Source organism: Coregonus lavaretus, assembly GCF_964263955.1.
Source record: "Coregonus lavaretus genome assembly, chromosome: 30".
Lineage (NCBI taxonomy): Eukaryota > Metazoa > Chordata > Actinopteri > Salmoniformes > Salmonidae > Coregonus > Coregonus lavaretus.
This window is the reverse complement of record NC_140017.1, coordinates 37,048,902-37,068,657: the sequence shown is the minus strand read 5'-3', so window position 1 is coordinate 37,068,657 and position 19,756 is coordinate 37,048,902. Positions and strand designations below refer to the sequence as shown.

The window sequence follows — 19,756 nt, the reverse complement described above, 5'->3', positions numbered from 1 at the left end:
AAGGTTTCCCTATGTATCCCCTCACCTGGCCTTTAACTAGTTATAACCTATAGCCTTTGACTACACTGAACTAAAATATAAACACAACATGTAAAGTGTTGGTCCCGTGTTTCATGACCTGAAATAAAAGATCCCAGACATTGTCCATACACACAAAAAGCTTATTTCTCTCAAGTTTTGTGCACAAATTCGTTTACATCCCTGTTAGTGAGCATTTCTCCTTCGTCAAGATAATCCATCCACCTGACAGGTGTGGCATATCAAGAAGCTGATTAAACAGCATGATCATTACACAGGTGCACCTTGTGCTGGGAACAATAAAAGGCCACTCTAAAATGTGCAGTTTCGTCACACAACACAATGCCACAGACGTCTCAGGTTTTGAGGGAGTGTGCAATTGGCATGCTGACTGCGGGAATGTCCACCAGAGCTGTTGCCAGATAATTAAATGTTTAATTTCTCTACCATAAGCCACCTCCAACGTCGTTTTAGAGAATTTGGCAGTACGTCCACCCGGCTCACAACCGCAGACCACGTGTAACCACACCAGCCCAGGACCTCTACATCCGGCTTCTTTACCTGCGGGCTCATCGGAGACCAGACCAGCTGATGAAACTGAGGAGTATTTCTGTTCGTAATAAAGCCCTTTTGTGGGGAAAAACTCATTCTGATTGGCTGGGCTCCCCAGTGGGTGGTGTCACGCTCGTCGGTGAGAGAGGAGGACCAAGGCGCAGCGTTGAATGCGAACATATTTATTTATATAATGATCACACGATCAAAACAACAAAACGAAAACGTGACGTCCCTGGTTACATACACAAACCAACACGGAACAAGAAACCACAATGAATGAATGCCTAACGGCTACCTAAGTATGACTCCCAATCAGAGACAACGAGCTACAGCCGTCTCCGATTGGGAGCCACCCTGGCCAACATAGATATACAACAACTAGAACCAACACACATGAAAACTCACACCCTGGCTCAACATCCTAGAGTCCCCAGAGCCAGGGCGTGACAGGTGGGCCTATGCCCTCCCAGGCCCACCCATGGCTGAGCCCCTGCCCAGTCATGTGAAATCCATAGATTAGGGCCATATTAATTAATTTCAATTCCTTGACTGATTTCCTTATATGAATTGTAACTCAGTAAAATCAGTATAGTTATAACCTGTAGACTTTAATTAGGGCCCAAAGTTTTTGAGTGAGATCAAATGGTCAGGAAATGTAAGTCTGTACACGGTCAGCCTTTGATATGCATATTCCCCCCCACCACTCTTCAGGAAAAACTCAGGGCCCTGAACTTTGACCCCAGGAAGCAGCTCACCTGACCCGTCTCTCTTTGACCCCCAGCAGGGTCAGGGTTAGGGTTGATCTCACCTGACCCGTCTCTCTTTGACCCCCCAGCAGGGTCAGGGTTAGGGTTGATCTCACCTGACCCGTCTCTCTTTGACCCCCAGCAGGGTCAGGGTTAGGGTTGATCTCACCTGACTCGTCTCTCGTTGCGGCTGTTCATCCTGACGGCTGCGTGCTGCTTCCCCCGGACAAGTTCCTCAAGCAGTTCCTGACCCCTGAGCTTCTCCTCTCTGAAGGTCTGGTCCATATCATGGTGCCGCTCCAGCAAAGAGTCGTACTCCCGTTTCAACAGCCGGTTCCCCTCCGTCACCTCAGCAACACGTTCCGCCAGACTACCATCCTCAGCCTGCACCCGCAGCAGATACCTCTGCACCTCACACATCCTGAACACACAGATACAGTTAGTGTCTATTAACTAGGGCCAAGGATATTCCATGACCACATTTTCCTGTACTACTGCACCACCACATTCAGTAGCATCAGATTGCTCATATGATTGTGTGATCATAGTGACCTAGGATTCACAAATTGCAAACCATAGCTATATTTAGCTGTGCTTGCCAGTGCTTTCAAGTTTCAACAGGTCCTTCCTACAGGTTTCAAAGGAGGAGAGCTGCAGGCAGGAATGTGAAGCTGGTTAGTCTTCTAGAGAATCAGTCACACCTGGCATGTTGTTCTACAGAAGCACCTGGCATGTTGTTCTACAGAAGCACCTGGCATGTTGTTCTACAGAATCACCTGGCATGTTGTTCTACAGAATCACCTGGCATGTTGTTCTACAGAATCACCTGGCATGTTGTTCTACAGAATCACCTGGCATGTTGTTCTACAGAAGCACCTGGCATGTTGTTCTACAGAATCACCTGGCATGTTGCTCTACAGAATCAGTCACACCTGGCATGTTGTTCTACAGAATCAGCCTCACCTGGCATGTTGTTCTACAGAAGCACCTGGCATGTTGTTCTACAGAATCACCTGGCATGTTGCTCTACAGAATCAGTCACACCTGGCATGTTGTTCTACAGAATCAGCCTCACCTGGCATGTTGTTCTACAGAAGCACCTGGCATGTTGTTCTACAGAATCAGTCACACCTGGCATGCTGTTCTACAGAATCAGCCTCACCTGGCATGTTGTTCTAGAGAATCAGCCTCACCTGGCATGTTGTTCTACAGAATCAGCCTCACCTGGCATGTTGTTCTAGAGAATCAGCCTCACCTGGCATGCTGTTCTACAGAATCACCTGGCATGTTGTTCTACAGAATGACCTGGCATGCTGTTCTACAGAATCACCTGGCATGTTGTTCTACAGAATCACCTGGCATGTTGTTCTACAGAATCACCTGGCATGTTGTTCTACAGAATCACCTGGCATGTTGCTCTACAGAATCAGTCTCACCTGGCATGTTGTTCTACAGAATCAGTCTCACCTGGCATGTTGTTCTACAGAATCAGTCTGACCTGGCATGTTGTTCTACAGAATCACCTGGCATGTTGTTCTACAGAATCACCTGGCATGTTGTTCTACAGTATCACCTGGCATGTTGTTCTACAGAATCAGTCTCACCTGGCATGTTGTTCTACAGAATCAGTCTCACCTGGCATGTTGTTCTACAGAATCACCTGGCATGTTGTTCTACAGAATCACCTGGCATGTTGCTCTACAGAATCAGTCTCACCTGGCATGTTGTTCTACAGAATCAGTCTCACCTGGCATGTTGTTCTACAGAATCAGTCTGACCTGGCATGTTGTTCTACAGAATCACCTGGCATGTTGTTCTACAGTATCACCTGGCATGTTGTTCTACAGAATCAGTCTCACCTGGCATGTTGTTCTACAGAATCAGTCTCACCTGGCATGTTGTTCTACAGAATCACCTGGCATGTTGTTCTACAGAATCACCTGGCATGTTGTTCTACAGAATCACCTGGCATGTTGCTCTACATAATCAGTCTCACCTGGCATGTTGTTCTACAGAATCAGTCTCACCTGGCATGTTGTTCTACAGAATCAGTCTGACCTGGCATGTTGTTCTACAGAATCACCTGGCATGTTGCTCTACAGAATCAGTCTCACCTGGCATGTTGTTCTACAGAATCACCTGGCATGTTGTTCTACAGTATCACCTGGCATGTTGTTCTACAGAATCAGTCTCACCTGGCATGTTGTTCTACAGAATCAGTCTCACCTGGCATGTTGTTCTACAGAATCACCTGGCATGTTGTTCTACAGAATGACCTGGCATGTTGTTCTACAGAATCACCTGGCATGTTGTTCTACAGAATCACCTGGCATGTTGTTCTACAGAATAACCTGGCATGTTGCTCTACAGAATCAGTCTCACCTGGCATGTTGTTCTACAGAATCAGTCTCACCTGGCATGTTGTTCTACATAATCAGTCTCACCTGGCATGTTGTTCTACAGAATCAGTCTCACCTGGCATGTTGTTCTACAGAATCAGTCTCACCTGGCATGTTGTTCTACAGAATCAGTCTCACCTGGCATGTTGTTCTACAGAATCAGTCGCACCTGGCATGTTGCTCTACAGAATCAGTCTCACCTGGCATGTTGTTCTACAGAATCACCTGGCATGTTGTTCTACAGAATGACCTGGCATGTTCTTCTACAGAATCACCTGGCATGTTGTTCTACAGAAGCACCTGGCATGTTGTTCTACAGAATCACCTGGCATGTTGCTCTACAGAATCAGTCGCACCTGGCATGTTGTTCTACAGAATCAGTCGCACCTGGCATGTTGTTCTACAGAATCAGTCGCACCTGGCATGTCGTTCTACAGAATCAGTCTCACCTGGCATGTTGCTCTACATAATCAGTCTTACCTGGCATGTTGTTCTACAGAATCAGTCTCACCTGGCATGTTGTTCTACAGAATCAGTCTCACCTGGCATGTTGTTCTACAGAATCAGTCTCACCTGGCATGTTGTTCTACAGAATCAGTCTCACCTGGCATGTTGCTCTACATAATCAGTCTCACCTGGCATGTTGTTCTACAGAATCAGTCTGACCTGGCATGTTGTTCTACATAATCACCTGGCATGTTGTTCTACAGAATCAGCCCTACCTGGCATGTTGTTCTACAGAATCAGTCTCACCTGGCATGTTGTTCTACAGAATCAGTCTCACCTGGCATGTTGTTCTACAGAATCAGTCTGACCTGGCATGTTGTTCTACATAACCACCTGGCATGTTGTTCTACAGAATCAGTCTCACCTGGCATGTTGTTCTACAGAATCAGTCTCACCTGGCATGTTGTTCTACAGAATCACCCTGACCTGGCATGTTGTTCTACAGAATCACCCTGACCTGGCATGTTGTTCTACAGAATCACCCTGACCTGGCATGTTGTTCTACAGAATCACCCTGACCTGGCATGTTGTTCTACAGAATCACCTGGCATGTTGTTCTACAGAATCAGCCTCACCTGGCATGTTGTTCTACAGAATCAGTCTCACCTGGCATGTTGTTCTACAGAATCAGTCTCACCTGGCATGTTGTTCTACAGAATCAGTCTCACCTGGCATGTTGTTCTACAGAATCAGTCTCACCTGGCATGTTGTTCTACAGAATCACCTGGCATGTTGTTTTACAGAATCACCTGGCATGTTGTTCTACAGAATCACCTGGCATGTTGTTCTACAGAATCACCTGGCATGTTGTTCTACAGAATAACCTGGCATGTTGCTCTACAGAATCAGTCGCACCTGGCATGTTGTTCTACAGAATAACCTGGCATGTTGTTCTACAGAATAACCTGGCATGTTGTTCTACAGAATCAGTCTAAACTGGCATGTTGTTCTACAGAATCAGTCGCACCTGGCATGTTGTTCTACAGAATCACCCTGACCTGGCATGTTGTTCTACAGAATCACCCTGACCTGGCATGTTGTTCTACAGACTCACCCTAACCTGGCATGTTGCTCTACAGAATCACCCTGACCTGGCATGTTGTTCTACAGAATCACCCTGACCTGGCATGTTGTTCTACAGAATCACCCTAACCTGGCATGTTGTTCTACAGAATCACCTGGCATGTTGTTCTACAGAATCAGTCTCACCTGGCATGTTGTTCTACATAATCAGTCTCACCTGGCATGTTGTTCTACAGAATCAGTCTCACCTGGCATGTTGTTCTACAGAATCAGTCTCACCTGGCATGTTGTTCTACAGAATCACCTGGCATGTTGTTCTACAGAATCACCTGGCATGTTGTTCTACAGAATAACCTGGCATGTTGCTCTACAGAATCAGTCTTACCTGGCATGTTGTTCTACAGAATCAGTCTCACCTGGCATGTTGTTCTACAGAATCAGTCGCACCTGGCATGTTGTTCTACAGAATCACCTGGCATGTTGTTCTACAGAATAACCTGGCATGTTGCTCTACAGAATCAGTCTTACCTGGCATGTTGTTCTACAGAATCAGTCTCACCTGGCATGTTGTTCTACAGAATCAGTCGCACCTGGCATGTTGTTCTACAGAATCACCTGGCATGTTGTTCTACAGAATCAGCCTCACCTGGCATGTTGTTCTACAGAATCAGTCTCACCTGGCATGTTGTTCTACAGAATCAGTCTCACCTGGCATGTTGTTCTACAGAATGACCTGGCATGTTGTTCTACAGAATCACCTGGCATGTTGTTCTACAGAATCACCTGGCATGTTGTTCTACAGAATCACCTGGCATGTTGTTCTACAGAATCACCTGGCATGTTGTTCTACAGAATAACCTGGCATGTTGCTCTACAGAATCAGTCTCACCTGGCATGTTGTTCTACAGAATCAGTCTCACCTGGCATGTTGTTCTACAGAATCAGTCGCACCTGGCATGTTGTTCTACAGAATCACCTGGCATGTTGTTCTACATAATCAGTCTCACCTGGCATGTTGTTCTACAGAATCACCTGGCATGTTGTTCTACAGAATCAGCCTCACCTTGTTCTACAGAATCAGTCTCACCTGGCATGTTGTTCTACAGAATCAGTCTCACCTGGCATGTTGTTCTACAGAATCAGTCTCACCTGGCATGTTGTTCTACAGAATCAGTCTCACCTGGCATGTTGCTCTACATAATCAGTCTCACCTGGCATGTTGTTCTACAGAATCACCCTGACCTGGCATGTTGTTCTACAGAATCAGTCTCACCTGGCATGTTGTTCTACAGAATCAGTCTCACCTGGCATGTTGTTCTACAGAATCAGTCTCACCTGGCATGTTGTTCTACAGAATCAGTCTCACCTGGCATGTTGCTCTACATAATCAGTCTCACCTGGCATGTTGTTCTACAGAATCACCCTGACCTGGCATGTTGTTCTACAGAATCAGTCTCACCTGGCATGTTGTTCTACAGAATCAGTCTCACCTGGCATGTTGTTCTACATAATCAGTCTCACCTGGCATGTTGTTCTTCCAGTACGGAGTCTTTGATCTTAATCTCCTGCTGGAGCTCCACTACCTGGTAGGCCAGCTAGAAAACACAGTAGAGTCTGTCAACTAAAGACACAGTAGAGACTCACAGTTATCAGGCATTGTATTGTAAGATATTGTATCTCTATGCCGTAGATGTCAAAGACAGAGATGATCAGCAAACGGATGCCTTTTACAGTTGAATAAGGAGCACACCATTCACAGGACCAGAACAAGGCTCTCCCGAGGGGCGCAGTGGTCTAAGGCGCTGCATCGCAGTGCTAGCTGTGCCACTAGAGATCCTGGTTCGAATCCAGGCTCGGTCGTAGCCGGCCGCGACCGGGAGACCCATGGGGCGGCGCACAATTGGCCCAGTGTCGTCCAGGGTAGGGGAGGGAATAGCCGGCAGGGATGTAGCTCAGTTGGTAGAGCATGGCGTTTGCAACGCCAGGGTTGTGGGTTCGATTCCCACGGGGGGCCAGTATGAAAATAAAAAAATAATGCATGCACTCACTAACTGTAAGTGGCTCTGGATAAGAGCGTCTGCTAAATGACTAAAATGTAAATGTAAACATGTAAGGCAGGATGTCTGCTTCTTGGTTTAGTCTTTCTCTCTCTCTCTGGGTATCACTGACAGACAGTATCACAATACATATGTTTTGCTTTATGACAGATTGGTGGAGACTACGCCTTATATCAATAATGCAACGATAAGGTGATGTTGCCAGTGAGTTGATTTTCAACATGGCAGCTCTCTGAATGATGAACTGAAACTGAAACTGTTGCCGACAGCATAATGTCAAATCAAGAGTCCCTGCCTGTATATTACACAGTTACTTGCTGTTTCCTACCTCTCCAGTTGTTTTCTTCAGATCATCATTCTTGGAAATCAGAGACGTCAAGGAATCGTTGGAGGAGGCTGGGTACCTGTGAGGTCAAAGACACGTTCACAGGTTAGGGTCTCAAGACGTCAAACCCACAATCGCACCCAGACTACTGTTCAGTAGTGTGGTCAGGTGCCACAAAGAATGACTTAAAAAAATTGCAATTGGCTCAGAACAGGGCAGCACGGCTGGCCCTTAAATGTACACAGAGAGCTAACATTAATAATATGCATGTCAATCTTTCATGGCTCAAAGTGGGAGAGAGATTGACTTCATCACTACTTGTTTTTGTAAGAAGTGTTGACAAGCTGAATGTACCGGGCTGTCTGTTTAAACTACTAGCACACAGCTCGGACACCCATGCATACCCCACAAGACATGCCACCAGAGGTCTCTTCACAGTCCCCAAGTCCAGAACAGACTATGGGAGGCGCACAGTACTACATAGAGCCATGACTACATGGAACTATATTCCACATCAAGTAACTGATGTAAGCAGTAGAAACAGATAAAACAGGTAAAACAGGTAAAAACACACCTTATGGAACAGCGGGGACTGTGAAGAGACACACACAGGGGTACAGACACACGCATACACACACAAACGCTAGCACACACACTCTACACACACGTACATTGTAATATTGTTGTATGGTGGGATTATACATGTTGTATTGTAGATATGTAGTGGTATAATAATGTTATATGATGTACTGTTTTATTTTAAGTGTAACATAAGTGTCTTAATGTGTTTGGACCCCAGGAAGAGTAGCTGCTGCCTTGGCAGGAACTAATGGGGATCCATAATAAACCCCAGGAAGAGTAGCTGCTGCCCTGGCAGGAACTAATGGGGATCCATAATAAACCCCAGGAAGAGTAGCTGCTGCCTTGGCAGGAACTAATGGGGATCCATAATAAACCCCAGGAAGAGTAGCTGCTGCCTTGGCAGGAACTAATGGGGATCCATAATAAACCCCAGGAAGAGTAGCTGCTGCCTTGACAGGAACTAATGGGGATCCATAATAAACCCCAGGAAGAGTAGCTGCTGTCCTGGCAGGAACTAATGGGGATCCATAATAAACCCCAGGAAGAGTAGCTGCTGCCCTGGCAGGAACTAATGGGGATCCATAATAAACCCCAGGAAGAGTAGCTGCTGCCCTGGCAGGAACTAATGGGGATCCATAATAAACCCCAGGAAGAGTAGCTGCTGTCCTGGCAGGAACTAATGGGGATCCATAATAAACCCCAGGAAGAGTAGCTGCTGCCTTGACAGGAACTAATGGGGATCCATAATAAACCCCAGGAAGAGTAGCTGCTGTCCTGGCAGGAACTAATGGGGATCCATAATAAACCCCGGGAAGAGTAGCTGCTGCCCTGGCAGGAACTAATGGGGATCCATAATAAATACAAATACAAAACACACAGACACTTAACAAACAGGACAAACAATCTCTCACAGGAAATATTCCATACAGATTTCTATCACACACATCAATAGGGCAGAGTTCTTCCTGAGTGGGAAACTCCTGGCCTTACACATCCAAACAAGCTAAATACGTCCATTGAAAAGTAAGTACATTGACAACCTCATTCTTCTAGTGTAATAATGACCTTGAACCAGATCCCAGGATGCCTTTAGTGATGATGGCTCTCTGATTGGACTTCTCCAGCAGATTGATATCTGTAGGATGACATCACCAATATAGAACACCGAACATCAATATAGAACACAGAACATCAATATAGAACACAGAACATCAATATAGAACACAGAACATCAATATAGAACACAGAACATCAATATACAGTGCATTCGGAAAGTATTCCGACCCCTTGACTTTTTCCACATTTTGTTACGTAACAGCCTTATTCTAAAATTGATTAAATCGTTTTTTTTCCTCATCAATCTACACATAACACCCCATAATGACACAGCAAAAACAGGTTTATAGAAATGTTTGCAAATGTATTTAAAAAAACCCGGAAATATCACATTTACATTAGTATTCAGACCCTTTACTCAGTACTTTGTTGAAGCACCTTTGGCAGTGGTTGCAGCCTCAAGTTTTCTTGGGTATTACATTTACATCATTTAGCATATGACGCTACAAGCTTGGCACACCCGTATTTGTGGAGTTTCTCCCATTCTTCTCTGCAGATCCTCTCAAGCTCTGTCATGTTGGATGGGGAGCATCGCTGCACAGCTATTTTCAGGTCTCTCCAGAGATGTTAGACTAGTCTCCCAGTCCATGCCGCTGAAAAACATCCCCACAGCATGATGCTGCCACTACGCTTCACTGTATGGATGGTATTGGCCAGGTGATGAGCGGTGCCTGGCTTCCTCCAGACGTGACGCTTGGTATTCAGGCCAAAGAGTTCAATCTTGGTTTCATCAGACCAGAGAATCTTGTTTCTCATGGTCAGAGTCCTTTAGGTGCCTTTTGGCAAACTCCAAGCGGGCTGTCATGTGCCTTTTACTGAGGAGTGGCTTCCGTCTGGCCACTCTACCATAAAGGCCTGATTGGTGGAGTGCTGCAGAGATGGTTGTCCTTCTGGAAGGTTCTCCCATCTTCCTAGAGGAACTCTGGAGCTCTGTAAGAGTGACCATCGGGTTCTTGGTCACCTCCATAACCAAGGCCCTTCTCCCCCATTGCTCAGTTTGGCCGGGTGGCCAGCTCTAGGAAGAGTCTTGGTGGTTCCAAACTTCTTCCATTTAAGAATGATGGAGGCCACTGTGTTCTTGGGGACCTTCAACGCTGCAGACATTTTTTGGTACCCTTCCCCAGATCTATGCCTCGACACAATCCTGTCTCTGAGCTCTACAGACTATTCCTTCGATCTCATGGCTTGGTTTTTGCTCTGACATGCACTGTCAACTGTGGGACCTGACATAGATCAGAGCGCGCAGCTGAACATTGTATGCTGGAAAACACTTGGTTTGTTATTTTTGATTAAAACAAAAATGCTATTCATAAATACGAACACAGAAATTGTTTTTGCGTCTGGAGAACTAAATGAACGGTTCCAGTGCTGTAGGAGCTGTATCTATTTCGCTTTGTTTCGGATCACTCGGAGTTCCAATGCGGCAATTGTTTACTTGCCGAGGATTATGGGCTTGAGGTGCTTGTCGCCACGTAAGAAACTGGGGAAAAACGCAGAGTGGAATGTTTACCTTTATAGGCTGGTGGCTGGACGGCGTTCGCGCTTGTTGAATGCATCTCCGTCTTGTCGTTTGTCGTTATCCGACTGGCCGGTGTTGCCCGGAGCTCCCCATTCTGGTAGCGCCGTCGAAGGAGCACAGCATGAGGAGAAAGGCAATCAACGATGGTCGCATGTCACGAGCCGTGGAAGCCGAAGACAGCAGCCTGCTGCAAAGCAGTCTACACTCCCAACGAGAGGCCCGGAGCGGATACAAACAACCAATAGTTTCGCCGCCCTGGAGCCTGATCTTCTTGCACCTACGTCGCTGGGGGTGCCTGTGTCTACTACGATTTGGAAGTCGACGTCGGCAACCTTCCGTCCCTGCTCTGGATCGAGCAGGGTTCTCCATCTGTCGGAGGCCTGCACCATCCTTTGAAGTGTGGGAGTGGGCGGATTTCCTCGTCCTTCTCGCCAGCCGTGATTTTGGGCAGCTTCATGATAGAAATGTGACTGTTCCTGGTGCAAAAACAATATCCTATCCCGGAGCTCAAGTAAAATACATTACTAAGCTGCTCCTGAATGTACTAAGTCAGGACATGGAAATTGATTATATCGTAGTCCATGTGGGTTTTAATGACATTATGAAGGGCAGCTCTGAACTGTTTAAACTGGATTTTAAAGAACTGATTGACTCTACTAGACACTAACAAAAAAAACGTCATACAGTGGGAGAACAAGTATTTGATACACTGCCGATTTTGCAGGTTTTCCTACTTACAAAGCATGTAGAGGTCTGTAATTTTTATCATAGGTACACTTCAACTGTGAGAGACGGAATCTGAAGGAATAGTCTGTAGAGCTCAGAGACAGGATTGTGTTGAGGCATAGATCTGGGGAAAAGTACGTTCATCTCTAGGAGACAGAACGCGTCTCCTTCCTGAGCGGTATGACGGCTGCGTGGTCCCATGGTGTTTATACTTGCGTACTATTGTTTGTACAGATGAATGTGGTACCTTCAGGCGTTTGGAAATTGCTCCCAAGGATTAACCAGACTGATTTCTTTTGATTTTCCCATGATGTCAAGCAAAGAGGCACTGAGTTTGAAGGTAGGCCTTGAAATACATCCACAGGTACACCTCCAATTGACTCAAATTATGTCAATTAGCCTATCAGAAGCTTCTAAAGCCATGACATCATTTTCTAGAACTTTCCAAGCTGTTCAAAGGCACAGTCCACTTAGTGTATGTAAACTTCTGTCCCACTGGAATTGTGATACAGTGAATTATAAGTGAAATAATCTGTCTGTAAACAATTGTTGGAACAATTACTTGTGTCATGCACAAAGTAGATGTCCTAACCGACTTGCCAAAACTATAGTTTGTTAACAAGAAATGTGTGGAGTGGTTTAAAAATGAGTTTTAATGACTCCAATCTAAGTGTATGTAAACTTCCGACTTCAACTGTATATGTTGGTCCGCGGTGTGTAATGAGGAGCAAACAGACACTGCACTTGACACATTTATGAAATTGCTTATTCCAGTTACTAATAAGCATGCACCCATTAAGAAAATGACTGTAAAAACTTAAATCCCCGTGGGTTGATGAGGAACTGAAAAACTGTATGGTTGAGAGGGATGAGTCAAAAGGAATGGCAAATAAGTCTGGCTGCACAACCGATTGGCAAACGTATTGCAAATTGAGAAATCATGTGACTAAACTGAATGAAAATAAGAAACTACACTATGAAACAAAAATAAATGACAAAAACAAAAATAAATGACAAAGAATTATAGTAAAAAGCTTTGGAGTACCTTAAATGAAATTTTGGGGAAAAAGGCAAACTCAGCTCCATCATTCATTGAATCAGAAGGCTCATTCATCACAAAACCAACTGATATTGCCAACTACTTTAATTATTTTTTCATTGGCAAGATTAGCAAATGTAGGCATGACATGTCCAGAACAGACTCATAGAGCCATGACTACATGGAACTCTATTCCACAACAAGTAACTGATGCAAGCAGTAAAGTTAGATTTTAAAAAACAGATAAAAATACACCTTATGGAACAGCGGGGACTGTGAAGCAACACAAACATAGACACAGACACATGCATACAAACACATGATAACATACGCAATATACACACACGTACACATGGATTGTTGTACTGTAGATAAGTGGTAGTGGTGGAGTAAGGGCCTGAGGGCACACAGTGTGTTGTGAAATGTGAATGTATTGTAATGCTTTTAAAATTGTATGAACTGCCTTAATTTTGCTGGACCCCAGGAAGCGTAGCCTTGGCAGCAGCTAATTGGGATCCATAATAAATACAAATACAGATGTGTGCCTTTCCAAATCATGTCCAATCAATTGAATTTACCACAGGTGGACTCCAATCAAGTTGTAGAAACATCTCAAGGATGATCAATGGAAACAGGATGCACTTGAGCTCATTTTCAAGTCTCATAGCAAAGGGTCTGAATACTTATGTAAATAAGGTATTTCTGTTTCATATTTTTAATAAATCTGCACAAAAAAAAGGAAAACGTTTTTGCTTTGTCATTATGGGGTATTGTGTGTAGATTGATGAGGAACATTATTTACTTAATAAATTTTTGAATAAGGCTGTAACGTAACATGAATACTTTCCGAACTCACTGTATACTGAACAAAATATAAAACGCAACATGTTGGTCGCATGTTTCATGAGCTGAAATAAAAGATCCCAGAAATGTTCCATACGTAGCCTAATAGTTGGAAAAGTAACTGAAGTCTGGACACTGACTGTAGGCTTTACATGTAGCCCATTATAATATTAACTCCTGCACAATGAAGTGTTCCTCACAGTAAAGTTATAGATCAAATGTACATTTTGTCTCGGGAACAGGAGTGGAGAAGTATGATTTATTTCTTTCAGCATCTTGAGAGAATGCTAACGCGCGTTGTGTAGCCTAAACCTAACATTTCTTCCAGCGACATAAAAGCTGGACAGTATTTCATTTTTCAACCACATAGTATTTCAGTTAGTCTTGGATGCATATTCTATCAGAAACTTGTTGGATCGTTTTTTCACAGCTTTTCATTTCCTTAAAACCATTTAAACTGATGTAATTTGGAAAATCTCCCTGGTCCCTAAATGGCCTCGCTCCATAAGAGAAGCAAAAATGAAAAGAGAGATCTTTACCTATGTCAACTAGATTGTGGATGATGCATTGATCATTGTATCATTTATGACATTATTCTGGTGAGCAAGACTTTATTTAGTATTCTAGACCAGCATCAAGTAATGACAGAAGATAAGCTGCATCTACACTTATTTTCCACCATAATTTGCAAATAAATTCATTAAAAATCCTACAATGTAATTTTCTGGATTTATTTTTCTCTATTTGTCTGTCATAGTTGACGTGTACCTATGATGAAAATTACAGGCCTCTCTCATCTTTTTATGTGGGAGAACTTGCACAATTGGTGGCTGACAATTGGTGGCCTCAAAATTGTCAAAGACTCCAGCCACCCTAGTCATAGACTGTTCTCCCTGCTACCGCACGGCAAGCGGTACCGGAGTGCCAAGTCTAGGTCCAAAAGACTTCTCAACAGCTTCTACCCCCAAGCCATAAGACTCCTGAACAGCTAATCATGGCTACCCGGACTATTTGCACTGCCCCCCCACCCCATCCTTTTTACGCTGCTGCTACTCTGTTAATTATTTATGCATAGTCACTTTAACTCTACCCACATGTACATATTACTTCAACTACCTCAACTAGCCGGTGCCCCCGCACGTTGACTCTGCACCGGTAACCCCCTGTATATATAGCCTCCCTACTGTCACTTTATTTTACTTCTGCTCTTTTTTTCTCAACACTTTTTTTGTTGTTGTTTTATTTTTACTTTTTTTGTTAAAAATAAATGCACTGTTGGTTAAGGGCTGTAAGTAAGCATTTCACTGTAATGTCTGCACCTGTTGTATTCGGCGCATGTGACCAATAAAATTTTATTTTATTTGATTTGACTCAATACTTTTTTTCCCCACTGTATCTAGTTAGACAAGTTGACTAACAAATAGCCTTTCAAATGTCAGAAATAAGCAGAGAAGTATGTAAATTAGGCTTAACAAATTAATAATCAAGCATCCCACGTGAACGTTTTTGAAGTAATTGTTTGACAATCAGATGAAAACATCATGACTGGTTGTGTTTATGCCACATAAAAAAATGTAAGCTAATACATTTTAAAAAGTTAAACGACATATGTGCTACTAGGCCCATTGAGATCCTATAGGGATTCTAGACTATACGTAAACCTAATTCTATGATAAGGCCCATCATTTAAAAGCATGTGAACACATACGAGGTCCACGTACCGGGAATAAATGTAATCTACTTTTCCCCCTGTATACAAGTGATCACATATACAGGGGGCTAGGCTCAGGCCCCCAGTTAGGGCCCCTGGTTATACAGGGGGCTAGGCTCAGGCCCCCAGTTAGGGCCCCTGGTTATACAGGGGGCTAGGCTCAGGCCCCCAGTTAGGGCCCCTGGTTATACAGGGGGCTAGGCTCAGGCCCCCAGTTAGGGCCCCTGGTTATACAGGGGGCTAGGCTCAGGCCCCCAGTTAGGGCCCCTGGTTATACAGGGGGCTAGGCTCAGGCCCCCAGTTAGGGCCCCTGGTTATACAGGGGGCTAGGCTCAGGCCCCCAGTTAGGGCCCCTGGTTATACAGGGGGCTAGGCTCAGGCCCCCAGTTAGGGCCCCTGGTTATACAGGGGGCTAGGCTCAGGCCCCCAGTTATGGCCTCTTAGGGCCCCTGGTTATACAGGGGGCTAGGCTCAGGCCCCCAGTTAGGGCCCCTGGTTATACAGGGGGCTAGGCTCAGGCCCCCAGTTAGGGCCCCTGGTTATACAGGGGGCTAGGCTCAGGCCCCCAGTTAGGGCCCCTGGTTATACAGGGGGCTAGGCTCAGGCCCCCAGTTAGGGCCCCTGGTTATACAGGGGGCTAGGCTCAGGCCCCCAGTTAGGGCCCCTGGTTATACAGGGGGCTAGGCTCAGGCCCCCAGTTAGGGCCCCTGGTTATACAGGGGGCTAGGCTCAGGCCCCCAGTTAGGGCCCCTGGTTATACAGGGGGCTAGGCTCAGGCCCCCAGTTATGGCCTCTTAGGGCCCCTGGTTATACAGGGGGCTAGGCTCAGGCCCCCAGTTAGGGCCCCTGGTTATACAGGGGGCTAGGCTCAGGCCCCCAGTTAGGGCCCCTGGTTATACAGGGGGCTAGGCTCAGGCCCCCAGTTAGGGCCCCTGGTTATACAGGGGGCTAGGCTCAGGCCCCCAGTTAGGGCCCCTGGTTATACAGGGGGCTAGGCTCAGGCCCCCAGTTAGGGCCCCTGGTTATACAGGGGGCTAGGCTCAGGCCCCCAGTTAGGGCCCCTGGTTATACAGGGGGCTAGGCTCAGGCCCCCAGTTAGGGCCCCTGGTTATACAGGGGGCCAGGCTCAGGCCCCCAGTTAGGGCCCCTGGTTATACAGGGGGCCAGGCTCAGGCCCCCAGTTAGGGCCCCTGGTTATACAGGGGGCCAGGCTCAGGCCCCCAGTTATGGCCTCTTAGGGCCCCTGGTCTGGTCACGTAGTGAGGGAAAGCTCCCGGCCCCATGTATGGCCCACTCAGGCTGCTCTCTGTGTTGTGCTTGGTGCATTACAGTACTACACCACAGTACTATAGAACTACACTATAGTACTACACTATAGTACTACACTACAGTCCTACACCACAGTACTATACAACTACACTATAGTACTACACTACAGTAGTACAGTACTACACCACAGTACTATAGAACTACACTATAGTACTACACTAAAGTACTACATTACAGTAGTACAGTACTACACCACAGTACTATAGAACTACACTATAGTACTACACTAAAGTACTACATTACAGTAGTACAGTACTACACTACTACACTACAGTACTATAGTACTACACTACAGTAGTACAGTACTACACTACTTACATTCAGCGGGCCACAACACACCCATGATAATGAGGAGTTTTCAATTTCACCCCAGATTTAATGGAGCTAGTCCTCCCTCCAGTAGACTGGCCTATTGCCAGGCTACCTGCCTGTGTTCTCCTAGCTAGCTAACGTTACGCGTATGATCTGTGTAGTAATATTATTAGTATCTCAGAAAGCCAATTACATTGCTAGTTATAGCCTAATGTTAGCTAGCTAGCTAACATTGAACCTAGTTGGTTAGCTTTAGCTACCTGCAGATTCATGCATGGATGTAATGCCGCATTCAAAACAACTAGGATCTCGGAAAAATACGAGGTCAAATCATGACGTCAGTGATCTTCAGGTCGGAAAGTCAGAGCTCTAGAAAGGGACCCGAGTTGGAATTCCGAGTTGGATGGCCGTTCAAATCTATTTTTCCCAGTCGGAGCTCGTTTTTTCCCAAAGTTCCCAGTTGTTTTCAACGCACTGAAGTCAGAAGTAGGAGATTTCCGAGTTCCCAGTTGTTTTCAAACGCACTGAAGTCGGAAGTAGGAGATTTCCGAGTTCCCAGTTGTTTTGAACGCGGCCTTAAGAGTTGGGATTATGGTTCATTGTTTAGCTAGCTAGCTAGATGTCTAAACAAAAGACTCCACTATGCAAGTAACCATTTCACTGTACCGTTTACACCTTATGTATCCTGTGCATGTGACAAATAAACTCCGATTTTATTTGATATAGTGTGGTGTTACCAGAGACAGTAATGTGAAGAACAACATGACCTGCACCAAAGTCAGATTAGGATATACAGTGGGGGAAAAAAGTATTTAGTCAGCCACCAATTGTGCAAGTTCTCCCACTTAAAAAGATGAGAGAGGCCTGTAATTTTCATCATAGGTACACGTCAACTATGACAGACAAAATGAGAAGAAAAAAAATCCTGAAAATCACATTGTAGGATTTTTAATGAATTTATTTGCAAATTATGGTGGAAAATAAGTATTTGGTCAATAACAAAAGTTTCTCAATACTTTGTTATATACCCTTTGTTGGCAATGACACAGGTCAAACGTTTTCTGTAAGTCTTCACAAGGTTTTCACACACTGTTGCTGGTATTTTGGCCCATTCCTCCATGCAGATCTCCTCTAGAGCAGTGATGTTTTGGGGCTGTCGCTGGGCAACACGGACTTTCAACTCCCTCCAAAGATTTTCTATGGGGTTGAGATCTGGAGACTGGCTAGGCCACTCCAGGACCTTGAAATGCTTCTTACGAAGCCACTCCTTCGTTGCCCGGGCGGTGTGTTTGGGATCATTGTCATGCTGAAAGACCCAGCCACGTTTCATCTTCAATGCCCTTGCTGATGGAAGGAGGTTTTCACTCAAAATCTCACGATACATGGCCCCATTCATTCTTTCCTTTACACGGATCAGTCGTCCTGGTCCCTTTGCAGAAAAACCCCAAAGCATGATGTTTCCACCCCCATGCTTCACAGTAGGTATGGTGTTCTTTGGATGCAACTCAGCATTCTTTGTCCTCCAAACACGACGAGTTGAGTTTTTACCAAAAGGTTCTATTTTGGTTTCATCTGACCATATGACATTCTCCCAATCCTCTTCTGGATCATCCAAATGCACTCTAGCAAACTTCAGACGGGCCTGGACATGTACTGGCTTAAGCAGGGGGACACCTCTGGCACTGCAGGATTTGAGTCCCTGGCGGCGTAGTGTGTTACTGATGGTAGGCTTTGTTACTTTGGTCCCAGCTCTCTGCAGGTCATTCACTAGGTCCCCCCGTGTGGTTCTGGGATTTTTGCTCACCGTTCTTGTGATCATTTTGACCCCACGGGGTGAGATCTTGCGTGGGCCCCAGATCGAGGGAGATTATCAGTGGTCTTGTATGTCTTCCATTTCCTAATAATTGCTCCCACAGTTGATTTCTTCAAACCAAGCTGCTTACCTATTGCAGATTCAGTCTTCCCAGCCTGGTGCAGGTCTACAATTTTGTTTCTGGTGTCCTTTGACAGCTCTTTGGTCTTGGCCATAGTGGAGTTTGGAGTGTGACTGTTTGAGGTTGTGGACAGGTGTCTTTTATACTGATAACAAGTTCAAACAGGTGCCATTAATACAGGTAACGAGTGGAGGACAGAGGAGCCTCTTAAAGAAGAAGTTACAGGTCTGTGAGAGCCAGAAATCTTGCTTGTTTGTAGGTGACCAAATACTTATTTTCCACCATAATTTGCAAATAAATAAATAAAAAATCCTACAATGTGATTTTCTGGAGAAAAAAAAAACTCAATTTGTCTGTCATAGTTGACGTGTACCTATGATGAAAATTACAGGCCTCTCATCTTTTTAAGTGGGAGAACTTGCACAATTAGTGGCTGACTAAATACTTTTTCCCCCCACTGTAATAGCTTTTACTCCTCTTGACAGTTTAATACTTTCTGAGAAGTAGCTATTATTTACTATTTTACACCTAGGGTTACTATACATAAGTTTAACCCAAAATGAAAATAGTCCATGCATTTATACAGTGCCTTCAGAAAGTATTCACCCCTTGACTTTTTCCACATTTTGTTGTGCTAAAGTCTGATTTTAAAATTGTCACTGGCCTACACACAATGCCCCATAATGTCAAAGTGGAATGATGTATTTAGACATTTCAACCCCTTTGATATAGCATGCCTAAATAAGTTCAGGAGTAAAGATTTGCTTAACAAGTCACAGGTTGCATGCACACACTCTGTGTGCAATAATAGTGTTTAACATGATTTTTGAATGACTACCTCATCTCCGTACCCCACATATACAATTATCTGTCAGGTCCCTCGGTCGAGCAGTGAATTTTAAACACAGATTCAACCACAAAGACCAGGGAGGTTTTCCAATGTCTCGCAATGAAGGGCACCTATTGGTAGATGGGTAAAAAAAAAATATCCCTTTGAGAATGGTGAAATTATTAA

At 44.9% G+C, this 19,756-nt stretch overlaps 1 protein-coding gene across 3 annotated transcripts in view; it reads right to left on the bottom strand.

Moving 5' to 3' along the window:
* The window catches only part of LOC311105394 (protein Atg16l2-like), a 55,059-nt gene that overhangs the window by 26,273 nt on the left and 9,030 nt on the right, over positions 1–19,756 (bottom strand). For all 3 annotated transcript variants that reach the window (XM_084147538.1, XM_084147539.1, XM_084147540.1), the window contains exons 2-5: positions 9,278–9,347; positions 7,634–7,709; positions 6,770–6,843; positions 1,489–1,740 (exon numbers count right to left, since the gene is read on the bottom strand). In XM_084147538.1, coding sequence (XP_084003664.1) covers positions 1,489–1,740; positions 6,770–6,843; positions 7,634–7,709; positions 9,278–9,347 — 472 coding nt within the window. The remainder of the gene's footprint in view (positions 1–1,488; positions 1,741–6,769; positions 6,844–7,633; positions 7,710–9,277; positions 9,348–19,756) is intronic.